General features: G+C 38.6%; 1 protein-coding gene across 4 annotated transcripts in view; it reads left to right on the top strand.

The window, feature by feature from the left end:
* MTMR10 (myotubularin related protein 10) overlaps positions 1–14,837 on the top strand; it is a 46,053-nt gene that overhangs the window by 11,624 nt on the left and 19,592 nt on the right. The window contains exons 3-7 of one of the 4 annotated variants that reach the window (XM_024742707.1): positions 1,096–1,232; positions 3,009–3,081; positions 3,865–4,007; positions 10,532–10,622; positions 12,490–12,653. Coding sequence is in view for 1 of the 4 variants with exons in the window: in XM_024742705.1 (XP_024598473.1) it covers positions 1,096–1,232; positions 3,009–3,081; positions 3,865–4,007; positions 10,532–10,622 (444 nt within the window). In the remaining 3 variants the exon portion in view is untranslated. Of the gene's footprint in view, positions 1–1,095; positions 1,233–3,008; positions 3,082–3,864; positions 4,008–10,531; positions 10,623–12,489; positions 12,654–14,837 lie in introns of those variants that run through there. The other 3 variants (XM_024742705.1, XM_024742708.1, XM_024742709.1) reach the window with 3 other exon arrangements.

Genomic DNA, 14,837 nt, shown 5'->3' with positions numbered 1-14,837 from the left:
GAGGTGGGGAGGAGGGCGGGAGGCCATGTGGAGGAGGCTTGACTGCAGAAGAGACAATTACTCCATTGGTCTGAGCCGAGAATTTGACATGGGCACGTTTGAATTTAATCCTCAGGTAAATGTTAGGGTTCTGTTCTTAAAACTCGTCTTGTACATTTAAGAACTTTGAATAAAAGTTATTTTTGCAGTTCAAATTTATTATAACATTTTATTTAAGAGAGAGGATTGTTTTGAGACTCTGGTTGCTCTCTGTGAATTGGTGGGTGTTTGGGGCTTGTCAGCAATGGTTCTGTCCATCACTATTAGAGGTGTTTGTACTGACAGAAATAGGCAAAGTAGCACAGTACCCTAACTCTTCTACCATGGACCCTAGAGAATGATTACTTAAAAATGTCCCTGGGTCTGGTTGCATTTTAGAACTTGAAATTAAGGATTAATGATGACCAAGCTTTAAATCAATTGCAGAAAATTATTCTCTTCAAAGAACATTAAAACTTTTGTTTTAGTTTCTTATATTTATTTAGTATTCCCTTTTAACTCTAAAACTATATTTTAAAGTTTTATTGCCAGCTAAGTTATAATGTGAGTGCAGAGGGAAATTCAGTTTGTCTTTATGGAATGTATTTTAAAATAAATAGATTGCATTATTAATTTTGAGGTTAATACTGCATTGTTTCTCATACTGAACTGTCTTAGGAAGGAATCGAAGGTATCGGTTTGGGAGATCAAGTCACATGTTAATAAAATACAAATACCCCATCAAGTAATACTCTGAAGGAGACAGTGCAGCTTATTTCTTCTCCAGGGCGCCTTTTGGTAAATAAATAATGAGGGACAGCATGGCATAGTAAAGAATGCAGACTCCAGCTCAGCCCTTCTGGTTGAACCATCTCAGACCCTTAAGCTCTTTGTGCCTCAGTTTCTGTATCTTACAAATGGAGCACAATGCCCCATTGTGACTGTTACCGATGTGAGGTCCTGGTTCAGTGTTTCTTCTTATCATCATCATGAAATCTTCCTTCTAGGTCACACAGCGACTGTTGACATTTTTGGTGTGGTTGTAGCTCACACAATGATATGTTTCTTTTTGTAAAGGAGAAATTGTCGTAAATGAAGTCAATTTTGTGAGAAAATGCATCGCATCGGACACAAGTCAATACGATTTGTGGGGAAAACTGATATGCAGTAACTTCAAAATTTCCTTTATTACGGATAATCCAGTGCCATTACAGGTGTGTTTGATTTGTATGCTGTTTAATCGTATCAGGGCTTTTGACTCTAAGCAGTATGTATTATCAATATTATATAAAGCACAGATATGGGAAAATTATAATAAAATTATTAATAAGTGATTAATATAAGTTTGGGAATGTATTATATTAAAATTCAAAATAAAGTTTAAGGAGAATGTTGAGACTTGAGGAGTATAATTAGTGAGATGGTTTTAAGTCACATTGCTGTGTTTATCCTCTGTGATCTTTGCTTATATATCCTTTTCAATAAAGGAGTTATTATTTCCTTCTAAATATTTTAACCTATCTATAAAAACAAAGGTATCCTTTTTTACTACTCATAAAGAGAAAAAATTATATAGCAAATAATTTCATAGATGCTGCACATTTTGCATATTTTATAGTATCTTTAACTAGTATTTTTCCCAAAAAGTCAAATTCTCATTTCAAATTTCTAGTAGTTAGAATGAAGAAAAATATTGATAAAGTTTTTCTTTAATAACCCTCTTGCTATTTTATATTCTTACTGGAAAACAACAGTTCCATATAATTTGAGTTTTCAAAAAGTTAGTCATGGGCTTCCCTGGTGGCGCAGTGGTTGAGAGTCCGCCTGCCGATGCAAGGGACACAGGTTCGTGCCCCGGTCCGGGAAGATCCCACATGCCGCGGAACGCCTGGGCCCGTGAGCCATGGCAGCTGAGCCTGCGCGTCCGGAGCCTGTGCTCTGCAACAGGAGAAGCCACACAGTGAGAGGCCCGCATACAGCAAAAAAAAAAAAAAAGTCATTCGTTTGCCTAACTTAAAAATCCTGGACTTTTCCTCAACAACTATTTTCTGTTTTGATTTGTAAAGTGTTATATATACACTTTTATTCCCTAGACCTTTATTTGTAATAGTAATATTTGGATGTTAACTCTAAACTTTTGACTGAAGCACGTAACTATGGATAAGTGTATTTCAATCTATTGCAATCTGTAGGTATATTGAGACTAAATTTAAGGCATTTACAGATACCCAGTATGTAGAGACACAGCTTATTTGGCTGTAAACTCGGGTTTTTCCTTTTATTTTTGGCTTTATTTCAATCTTTGGCTCCAGATTTCACTATAAATGAGACTCATGTACCTGGAATAGCTTAAATCCAATACCACTAATAGGAAAAATAAGCCAGTGTCCTACCAACAGAAGGTTAATAGCATCAACAATGTCCTTAGTCTGAAAGTGTGTATAAAAAATGGGTTTAAAAAATAAGCTGCAATTTGACTAAAGATTTTTTATTTTGAGTAGACTTTCTGCTGTAAAAAGTTATTTTCTGCTCTAAAATCTCCATTGTGAAACTCAAACCATGATTTTACCCATTAAAATCTGATGACTTTGGAGCCCCATTTTTTTATTATTTTAGTGACAGTTTAACCAGAACTAGATATGCAAGTGTTTGGTGAAGTGATTGACAGTATAATATTACATATCCTGTATGTTATAATGACATTGTTGTATATAACTTGACCTAATTTTATTGTTTAAAGTGTGGGAAGAAAGGTGGAGAGAATGTGAGCACAGTATGTGTTTCTCTCTTCCTCCCCTTACTTTCCTACTGAAGTGTGTTCTGTGATAACTATAGCCTTAGAATTGTCATAGCTGCACAGGCAAAAGCTTTTGTTCTTTTTAGAGATGGTCGTCGCAATTTCTTATCACACCTAAAAGTAAGGCATGATCATATTACCATCGTGAAGTTATTGGGAAAGTAATTAACATGAATGTATTTTTTTATTTCAGAAATTCCATTATAGAAACCTTCTTCTTGGTGAACATGATGTCCCTTTAACATGTATTGAGCAAATAGTCACAGGTATGTATTATTCTTCACTCAGCCCCTAAAAGCTGGTTCTACTCGGGAATTCTTGCTTGAAGAGTTACACCTCTCAAATACTTGGGCTGGAGTTTTATTTCTGTAGGTTTTTTGCTTTTTCCCTTTTTTTTTTTGAGTCCCAGGAAAATTAATCAGTAAATTATTTTTAAATGGAGATATAAAATATATGGCTTTTAAAAAATATTTATTTATTTATTTATTTATGGCTGCATTGGGTCTTCGTTGCTGCATGCAGGCTTTCTCTAGTTGCAGTGAGCGGGGGCTAGCTACTCTTTGTTGTGGTGTGCAGGCTTCGCATTGCAGTGGCTTCTCTTGTTGCGGAGCACGGGCTCTAGGTGCACGGGCTTCAGTAGTTGTGGCACGTGGACAAAGTTGCTCCGTGACATGTGGGATCTTCCTGGACCAGGGATTGAACCTGTGTCCTCTGCATTGGCAGGCGGATTCTTAACCACTGCACCACCAGGGAAGTCCCAAAATATATGGCTTTTTATATTTTCTAGTATTTGTCCTCTTTTTAATTAATATTTTAATCATTAAATATAGATGGTGGTGGTTTTGTGCAAAGAAATATCTTTAATATCATCCAAAGCAAAGTTAAAACTGATCCCCCAAAGTTCTAGGAATTATACACAAATATGAAAGATTCTAGAGAAGCAGTACTAAGTGGTGGGTGACCTTCCGATTGTTTTCAGTAAGAATTTGTTAAAGTGTACTAAAGAGCGAATATCAAGAAAGGAATTTTTAAATTTTTTTATTTTTTAGTAAATGACCACAAAAGGAAGCAGAAAGTCCTGGGCCCAAACCAGAAGCTGAAATTTAATCCAACAGAGTTAATTATTTACTGTAAAGATTTCAGAATTGTGAGATTTCGCTTTGATGAATCAGGTCCTGAAAGTGCCAAAAAGGTAATCCTGTTAAGTTTTATCATTGGTTTTGCACTATATTTACCAGTTGCAGTTATGTATGGAAGTTCTCATTTCTCAATTGCTCAGTTTTTTGTTTTTCAGTTTTTTTAGGGGAAGTTATTTGATATCTCCTTATGTAAAGTCAAAGCCAGGAACGTTAATAGAACTGTTTCCTTGGACTAGTTTATGACTGCTTTAAAGTATTCTATGTAATTTTTTAATCAGCTCCTAAAATATGAAAAGCTGCCATGCATATCTTTTACATTAAGACCATTACCAGCCGTTTTTTTTCTTGGTTAAAAAGATTGAAAAGATGGTGATGTATTGTAATTGAGGTTTGTAAGACTTTTAATTCAGTACCTCAGAGCTTTATCAATAAACTAAAAGCTAGACTTAGGTTACATAAGGGTTAGGTAAATGTGTAGTTATAGGAGGGGTCTAATAAATATTAGTGCTTTAGAGAAATTTTAATGAATTAATTTGATATTCCACACAGGCGGCTAAAAGCTAGGGACTTTTTAATTGGGTTGTTTCTCCCCTGCCTTCCGGGGAATGTTTATTGCAAACTCGTGGAGTAAGATTCAAGGGCAGAAATTCCTCCTTCTTTGATTCCAGATTTTGGGTTTAGCAGAGGAGTGAAGCTGGTGGTCCTAAAGCCCCCCGGGCCAGTCTGTGGTTCAGCAAATGCAGAGAATAGTAACAGAATCTCCAGAAGCCTGCTCTCATGTATCGGGAATAGAGGAACGATGAGGGAGCTTTTGTGCCACCAAAAAGGGGAGCATTTGTTTTCCATGGTCAGTAGACTTACTGCAGTAAATTTTCTGTTGATATCAAAATGTGGCTGTCAGAAAGATCTTAAGGCAGCTGTCTTCTTATGGTTTGGTGAGGAGGTGATAGATTTATTTTTAGAACCAGAGTCAACAGTTTCTTTATAGGAGGGCAAACACGAAATGAATGTCTGAAAATGTCTGACCATTGCAGCTAGGCTATGTAGCAGAATGGTGGTGGGATCTGTGGCTAAACATTTTCAGGTAGAGTGTGTATAACTACTTTCTTCATGCTGCAGGATGGGAAATTCAGCTAGATAACTTTTAAGGCTACTTTTAGCCATTCAATTCTGCAGTTTGTGATTTTGGCATTTTACTAATTTGAGATGCCTATTCTTATGTAGAAAGACTTTAGAATTAATTAGGTAGTAGACTGCGTATAAAATAGTTTAGCCAAGTTGCTTTCTTGAACTCAGATATAGTTGTAATTTCATCAGAGCATCAGGAATCTGCTTGTGAAAACGTTACCTTCAGGGTGTGTATCATTTCAAGAACAGGGACACCATGGAACTTAGGAGATGGGGTTAGGACACGGTATTTTTAAAATAAGAAATTGATACAGTGGCCCAATATTCTTTTAGAAAGTTGATATCTCTCCCATTTTCTCCTCTATTTTTCAGATGACAGTATTTCAGTCATTGCAAAGCATAATTATCTGGCTCGTTCTTGCACCATCTAGAGTACTTGTTGGTCATGTTTGATGTGTGAGGCAGTGCGCTAAGTTTAGTTGAGGAGATAAAGCATGAACAAATGAAAACAACAGTACAAAGTAGCAGCATAAAAGATGTTCCCACATAAATGATTAGCTTCCAAATGAATGAAACAGATAAAAAGTGCTGTGGAAATTCAGAATATCCCTTCCCTGTTGTTGCTGCTGGTAAGTGCTATAGGGGGCCTCATTGAACCGTCTACTCAAAACAGGCTAGGCTGGTCCAATTTTTTATGCCCTTCCCCAAGACCAGGTTTCTGGCAAAAATTCTTTCCCCACCGTTGTAAAATATCAAAAGCAGTTACCTGAGACCCAAAAGAAATACTCTCTTTGTCTTTGTACAATCATAAGGGGGGAAATACAGAAAAGAAACAGTGGCATTAAGAATATAAATGGAGGGCTTCCCTGGTGGCGCAGTGGTTGAGAGTCCGCCTGCCGATGCAGGGGACACGGGTTCATGCCCCAGTCCGGGAAGATCCCACATGCCGCGGAGCGGCTGGGCCCGTGAGCCATGGCTGCTGAGCCTGTGCGTCCGGAGCCTGTGCTCCGCAACGGGAGAGGCCACAACAGTGAGAGGCTCACGTACAGCAAAAAAAAAAAAAAAAAGAATATAAATGGAGAAATTTTTCCCTGATTTACATGTTTTCAAACACAAAGGGTTAAGTCACGTATGGCTGCCAAAGCTTAATGGCTTCATGAGTTAAAAACAAAAATTCTAGCACACCGTGTTATTTCAAGTGAAAGTTTTCCTCTAAAATTAGGTAACAATTGGGGAATTACAGCTTGATTCTACCTCCTGGAAATTTTGAATGCTAAATTTTCTCAGGAAATGCTTTGATTTTTGTGAATTGTTTTAAAATGACCAGATGCATGTTCAGAGTTCTCTGGTGGGTAAACCATTGATTGTTTTTGGAAATACTGAAAGCAGTTATATTCCTATTTGAATTAATGAAATCTCGGAATGCTAAATTGGCTCACATTTTGTTAAATATTGCTCTAAAGCCTTCTGGTAATCTAGCTGGTATTTCCTGAGTAGTATTATGACAAAATTAGATGACATTCATCCTCATTATTCTTGGATTGTAAATAAGGATTTTGGGGAAAGGTCTATGTAAAGAAAAAAGGAATTTGGACATCTAGAATTGGACATCTGGCCTCAAAGCAACTTTGAGCCACCATTTCCTTTTGAAGAACCTTTGCTGAGGGGCAAAAGATTGTTTTTAATGATTTATCATTTACATAAAAATATATATATATAAAAGATGGTAAGTGAAATATATGCCCCTTGTCTCCACTTCATTCTCAAATTAGTTGGCTCTGATGAACCACTTGTTCAGGCATAGTTTCTAGAAATAAAAATTCAGCTCATCTATTTAAAGAACAAGTTGGCCTTTCCTGAATTGCCATTTTTGCCTTTAATCTGAGACTTACTCCTCGGTGGCTTTCAGACCACAGAAATACAGGAAACCAGTTTTGTTTGCCCACGTGCCAGCACTGGCTGTGTGTTAATCTTCTCCAGTGCTGTGCCCCCAGCTGGTCTGGGAGGAGAAACCACCAACCGTGGGTACTTCTGGCTTCTGTCCAGACAAGAATATCAGCCTTGGTCCAAAAATCACCTCAAAAGTAGTTTACTTTTTTTTCCTCCAATTAAATATTTACCATAATTTAATGTCTTTAATAAAGATTTTCTTCATTTTTCTCTGATAGCCAGGCCAAATGAACTATTTCACAGGCAGTTTTTAAAGATGTAGAGAGAGTTTTTCTGAAATTTTTTTAACACTTAGGGAGTACATTGTAAAATTAGAATAATTTTACATGAAAATGAGACCTACTTTTTTAAGTCAAACTCTTAGTGATGGAATCTAGGAATGTGGGTGTAGGCTTTTTAAATAGTGTGTACAAAAAAGCTCAAGGAAGAGGACTCCTGGCTTTCTCAATCTTCTCAGAGTGTCCTGCAGTGACAACAGGAATGTAACCCGGATGACACAAGTTGTGTGTACCTTTGTCAGGGTTCCTAGAGGTACCCCGTACTGAGGTTACCTGAGCTAAGTCCTACACACTTGTGGTTACACTGCTAAACAACAGCTGTAGTTCAGGCTGTGTCCCCTCCCCCCCAATCAGCCATTGTGCAAGTGGTTAAACTGAGTTGCTTTCACATTATTACAGTATTTATAGTCTTCTTCAAATGTGGATGCCAGTAAATAAGCTCATTTGTTTCCTGACCTTTATAAATGTGAGGTTGTGCTATTTTAAGGGCTTTTTAGAAATGGGCTACGTTGGGTTTTGCCTAGCAGATAGGCTTTGTGGCCATAAAAAACATATTCCATCATCAGTGATGTGTGGATTTCTTTTGTGTAAACAAGGCCCATGACTGCTTTCTGAATGTCTCAGAGAAAGTGATATCTAGTATTATTGAATTGGAGCATTTTCCTGACTATATTAGTAACTTATTTTGTGAACTAGTATTTTTAGTGCAGCAGCTGTTAAGCACAAAGACCCTCCAGAAAGCTACTGATGAGATGGCAGAAATGCAGGGGTCTTCAGGGCTTCCTCAGATCTGTGCAGAGAGACCTCTCCTGGTCTCTTTCTCTAAATTATTAACCTCCTCTCTTCTTCCCTCACTGTAACACTGTACATCCTCTTCCCTGCTGGATTTATTTTCCCCTTTGGCACTTATCATTGTCTAATTTACTGTAGTATTTCCTGTTTCTCTGGTTTAGTGTCTGTCTTCCCCACTAGAATGTAAGCTTAACGAGAACAGGGTTTGTTCTCTGTTTGTTTGTTTGTTCGCTCCCGCATCCGTAGGACTTAGGACATGGTGGCGGCTCTGTAAATACCTGTTGAAGGAAGGAGACCTGGTGCCTGCCCTTGAGTAATTGAACTTTGTGGTAGAAGTAAAACAAAGAACCCTATGTCCTCCTTTTTATCCACTCTCATGACTATTGGGTGAAGACCTGGAAAGTACCGCTCCATAAGCACAGTTAACTGAAGAGATGCTTTCTATTGGAACTATTGTTATTCAGAGAGAACGGGAGGGTTTCCACAGTCAATACTGTGCATTTGGCTCAGTCTGGGAAGGCTGGTGAGGACAGACACAGCGTGGTTGGCTAAGCAGCGGGGAAGGGTTTCTCGAGCAGAGTGTGGCCGAGGGGATGGCTAGGACTGAGTCAGACACGATATGTGCTTCTAGACCAGGGACGGCTGAGGAGTGGTGGGGAGGGCATGGGATGGCTGGTAGAGGAGAGCTGGTTTGGTGAAGAATCTAGAATAAGAAGGTTTAATTTAGTATGCAGGTATCTGGGAACCACAGCAGATTATCCGGAGAACAAAGTTGTTGGTCAAAATTTGATCTTTGGAAGAGAACCCTTAAGTGTTGTTGATTTTTTTTTTTTTTTTAAGAATGTAGGGAAACCCACAAAGATGCCGTAAGGCGAGTATGGCTTAAGGTTGTGACTATGATGGTGTAGAAAAATGGGACAAAAATGAAGAAGAATCTTGAGGAAAGTGCAACAAAGCTTATAAACTAAATATGGTGCCCAGAGGAACAGGAAGTGATGAGGACTTTTTCAAGGTGTAGATTTCAGTAGTTTGCTGCTGGAAGAAGTGCTTTAAAGACTGTTGAGCAGGTAGGGGATGGGAATGTAGGTCACTGTCTCCTAAATTTCCTCGGTGGGACTCTCATAGAAAGCTCTCCCATAGGCATTAAGAAAAGCAGGGTATTACATAAGTTTCAAGGAGCTTTCTTTGTTGTTGTTGTTTTTAGTCAAAACTAAAACTAATGATAACTCTGTTCTCTTAGATGTATGTTTTAATTTAGTAAGACAGGAAACATTTATTCTATAGAAGACTCTTAAAATATATTTTAAACAAGCAACTGACACATACTTACCAGTCAATAGAATTTGCATCAACCCACCCCAGACACCGCTAATTTGACATGGACTAACAATGAACTAAACTTCTTGCTTGCTCGCTGTTAAAAGTATATCATTCTGGCTTAATGCTTATTCTTCTAAATGATGCTTAATCTTTTGAAGTAAGAACATCTGTTTTTCTCTCCTTGCATATGTCTTCAGTTTCTTCTGTCTTTGCTCATTTAAGAGTGTTTTCTCCCATGGTCTAGTCCAGGGCTTTATGGGCACAGAGCACTATCTTTCATTCTTTCCAACAGCAGTAGAGGGTAATCGCAGCCATGTTTCCACACGTGGCCTCCTCCCGAGGCCAGGTATATGCTAAGGTTATTCATCCTCACCGCAGCCTAGGTATTATCTTCATTGTACAGGTGCGCAGATCGAGGCTCCAAGAGATGAGTTGACTTCACACAGGTTACATGGCAGGTGCTTGGTAGAGCTGGGATTCAAGCCCTGATCTGTTGGATTCCGAAGCCCACACTTTTTCCACCATAGGCATAGCCTCAAACCATTTTATTTAAACACAGTTTTTTTGATGTACCTCTTTGAGCCGCCCATGTACCTCTGGATTTCTTACTAATTTTTTTTTGTAAGAAAAAATTGTAGCTTTTCTATTAAGTTTAGATTTTTAATGCATGAGGGAAGAACGTTAAAAGTTCATACCTAACAGTAAGCCTTCCAAATTGATGGTATTAAATCATTATAGTCCATAAAAAATGAAACTTCTCTTTTTCTTTTTTTTAGGAGTGGATATGTCACTGCCTTTTTGGAGAATGCTTCATTAGTTTTCAAGTTTTGTTTATCTGAATAAAAGTACATTCTTGTTAAAATTCAACTCAGCAAACACTTACTGAATACTTAGCATGTAGTCACTAAAGATTAAACAGTGTCATGGGGCACAACAATGAATGAAATCCCTGGCATTAAGGAGCTCTTTCACACTCTAGGTCAACAGGAAAACATGGAAATAAGTCTATAATCCCTGCCCCAGATGACGCTCCCACACTCAAGGCCTTATTGTACATTTCATTTAACTAAGTGTGTTGAAATCAATTCTAAATGTAGAATTTTTCCTAGGTATGCCTTGCAATAGCTCATTATTCCCAGCCAACAGACCTCCAGCTACTCTTTGCATTTGAATATGTTGGGAAAAAATACCACAATTCAGGTAAATATGAAAATATTAACTATTGTGACTAACTTTACATTGTCTAAATTTTATTCTTATGTTTTATGAGAAGCCTCCAAGTACATGAGCTTTAATGATTGTAGAATTATTAGCTTCATAACTGTTAGAGAAATAAGCATATATACTAAAAGAGATAACATTTGTCAGATAACATTTAAAAAGTGACGGGGAAGAACCTATAAGCAACTGTAAACATAGGCTTATGAGAATCATGTCAAGTATTTTGCCTGTAGTCACTGGCTTGTATTTTATGATGAAGGAAGATACCTTTCCCTCCCCGCCTGTTAGTTGGTAACTTGAGTTAAAGTAATCTTATCTTTTAAGAAAACTGGCAGAAAATTAAAAGATATTTGAAACTCATGATCTTTTTTGGCAAGGTGTGATTTCATGCAGAAGCTGAAATGGCTAAACTTTTTAGTGGACCTCATTAAGATTGTCAAAATATTGATTTTATATTTCTGAATAAGATTCATGAAAGGAAGATGAGCATTCATCCAAAAGACAAGTGTATTTTAAACGGTTTTTATAAAAGTGAATAGTTCTGTACACATATATGTCAGTGATGACATCACCAAGGAATATTCCAAGTGATCGTGTAATTCTGTGCATTCTTTTTATATACAAATAATTGTAATTTTGATCAACCAATTTTCTTTTTTTTTAACCTCATAAAAGGCTAGAGAAAAAACAATGAGGTCATGTCTGACATTAGCTCCTCGTAGGTTAGTGACCACATGTCCATTTGCCTGCTGGGTCATGTGCTCTCCCAGTCTTTAAGGGAGAGAGATGACTCAGCTACACGTTTATAGTGAAAGGGCCGTTCACCCCAGCCAGCATGGTCTGGACGGGCAGCCTATAAATTACTAATTTTACTGGTCCTTTACATTTTGTTACCTCAGAACATATATAGTAATTTAAATAATCTGTATAATAAAAGTATATTCCAGTATCATTCATTAAAATGTAGGAACAATACACAGTACCTGCAGATGCATATGGTATAAGTACACTGTAAACGCCATAGAGATGACATGCAAAGGTCATAGCTTTTATCTTATGGTACTAACAGAAATGGGGTAACGAAATACTTTTAATTTTTCTTATCACAGTGCAACTAATTGTAACCTAGGCTTGAACAATACAACTAATTTTTAAAGTTCATTTCTTAACATAAAGAAAATTCACTTACTGTCCGAAAATAAAGTATTGTAGATCCGCACTAGTAGCTAGGCAAACATTCCTTTGGCGAATCTTCAGGCTGCAGACCGTGATCATCAGGGTTATCCTCAACAGGACTCTCACCCAGAGCTGTGAGAGAGTAACTGAGATGAAAGCTTCAAGGGGCACAAGAGTCGTAGGAGAGCCTTTGATTCCCACTTGCATTTGTTGATGATCAAAACCAATTCTGGATGGTACCTTTTTCCTAGTAGATGATACCTTTTTCCAGTCCAGGGTACAGACCCATGAGTTCTGCACAGTGTTCAGCAAGTACAGTGAACTTCATTATGCGTTTGGTGACGTGATGCCTGCTTCAGTTACTTCTCACGGTTGTCTTCATCCGTTCCTCGTGGGCATCTCTGGGTTGATAGCAGTTTATTCAGTCCATAGCTTTCCTACTACTGGTTTCCTTATTCCCGTCAGTCACTTCTCTGTATCTTCTCATATGTAGCTTGTGGAGAAAATAACGATTGATAAGTAACACTTAAAATATTCAGGAACACTTTTATATTGCATCCTTCAGACTCCTCCTCCTTGACAGTCACTTCATAAACATAACACTTGGCCAGAGTTTTGTTAAGATTCCTCATAGGGTAACATCCTTTCATATCCTTCCATGCTGTTGCAGAAGCATAAACTGCACCTTTAAGAGCAAAAGAAGCCTGAAATTTCCACACACTGCAGTCAGAATTCATTAATTTGTGAGTGAAAGAGGCCCAATAATCCACTCTTGAACTTCTGGATGACACCTTGATTCATTGGCTGGATTAAAGAAGTCCTTTTTGCAGGCAGGTAGGTGACAAAGCTGTTTCCACAAATAAGATGTGAAGCTAGAGGATGTCCCCTGCAATTGTCTAAGAATCTTTTAGCTGGCCTTAGGCCTTCTGAGGTTTTCTTTCGTGTTCGGCATCACTTGAGTGAAAAGCCAGTCATCCAGGTTCTTCTGCGAGGATCCTGAAGTATGGGGGATGCCCAGCACCCACAGGCTTCAGGACGCTCCACACGCTGACACCGCAGATGGCACTGGCACAGACAGGAACGATGGTTCTATTTTTGCTCTTTTAACTTGAAAGAAACCACGAGGATGCTGTTTTCGCCAGTTAGCTTATTATTGGACAAATAATATCCCAAAAATACAGATCCATCTTTGTTATAAAATTGATAAGATATCAGATTATACTTCTGGACTAAAGAATTGAAAACCTCAGGTTACCTGCAGCCTCAGTGTTGGCAGCTCCACTGCATGACAGACACCTGCTTGCAGATGTGGTGACATAACCTCAAGGTGCAGTGTAGGCTCACAGCAGAAGATGGACATTTACAGTGACGTTATTTTACTTCGTAATTGTATCCTTTTTTTAAACATGGGTCTTAGTATTAGGTTTTCCTTTAGATGCTTATTTGAAAACCACTTACGGAGGACACAATCCATTTGAGATAGTGTAGAAATTTTTGAAGTTTGTTGCTTGTCAGTTTTCTTAATATTTTCAGTGTAGCTGTAAATGGTTGTGATTGGTCCTCGCGTCTCGGGAGTAGGATTACACCAGCCTCGTGCGCCGGAACCCCTGGGGGAGCTTTTAGAAAGACAGCTATGCCGGCCCCACCCCAGGCCCATAAAGTCCAAATCTCCTGTCCCAACCACTTTGTTGGCTCCGCTCTCTGGAACTTCTTAATGATCGCAGTTCTGTTTTTCCCTTCTTCGCCCTTTGTGACTTCTCATTTCTGCAGTGTCATCAAAGCGATAGGCTTTCTTTTCATTTGTTGACAACTTTTATTGTCTTTACTGTTGCTTGAGGCCATTCTAAATATGGAGGGGGCTCGTTAAGTGGAAACACTAAGATCATTTCAACTCGATCTAGGATTAGACTTGTGAACTGTGTCACAGAAGATAATGAGGGTCAGGAGGGCTGACCTTGTTTCATTTTCAGTTGGCTGAGGAGGGGTGTCCTAAAACCTCAGTCAGGTAACCGTCAGGGGAGCCAGATCTTCCTAAGACGACTGGCTTGGCCAGTCTGTTGCTGCAGCCCCTGTTAGTAATCCACTAGTAGAGCAGGCCACAGGCATCGGGCCTCTGGGACTTTCTGAAAAGCATTAAAATTTCCAGACTTTCTAATGGCAGATTGGGTACCTGCTACACATTCCATAATAAGCTCTCACTGAAGATGTTGAGTATATCAGAAATCTGGTCCTGGTTGCTGAGAAATGGACAGGTTCTACAGAAGTAAAACCTGTGAAATAGCAAACAGTACTAGATCTTGTAGTTGCTCTCACTTTGTGTTCAGAAAAATTCACCTATTCTTAGTTAGATCTTGAGACTTTATATGTTTTGCCAGAGGACCAATCTTGTAAACAGTGAGCATGTTCTCAGCCTAGCTTCCTAAGTCTGTAACCTCAGAACACTGAAAAGTATGCAGGTCTGGACTCCCAGCTAGGGCTGAGCTGCCAAGTATTTACATAGCTCTTTATAAAGTTCCAGTGTGTTTTGGTGGTGGTGGTCATTGCATGGCGGGGACCTCTGTGCAATGTTGAATAGTAATGATGGTAGCAGGTAGTGTTTCTGCTCCTGGTTCTAACAAGGATGATGTTTGCTGCGTGTTTCTGATAAGTACCCTTTATCAAGTGAAGGAAATTCCCTTTTATTCCCAATTTGATAAATTTTTCTGTATTTTATATCATGAGCACGTGTTGGACTCTATCAAATGTTTTTCTGCACTTGCGAGGGTTTTTTCCCCTTTAATTTGGTCATGTGATGAATTCCTTAGGTTTTCTAGTATTGGCTAGCTTGCTGTGGTTTTTGGTGCTCTGCTACACAGCGTGTGAAATGGGAATTGCCTGGAAGTTCCACGCAGGTTCTGTGTTCTGGAGAGATCACAAGTCCCAAGTTCCCCAGCACATCCTCTGGTGGTTGTTACTCCAGAGCAGGCACTGAGACAGAGTGGCCCACCAGAATACGGGCTTAGAAGTAGCATTTTAATT

This window comes from Neophocaena asiaeorientalis, unplaced genomic scaffold (assembly GCF_003031525.2).
Source record: "Neophocaena asiaeorientalis asiaeorientalis breed wild unplaced genomic scaffold, Neophocaena_asiaeorientalis_V1.1 scaffold155, whole genome shotgun sequence".
NCBI classification, from domain to species: Eukaryota; Metazoa; Chordata; class Mammalia; order Artiodactyla; family Phocoenidae; genus Neophocaena; species Neophocaena asiaeorientalis.
This window is presented reverse-complemented; position numbering and strand designations above follow the sequence as displayed.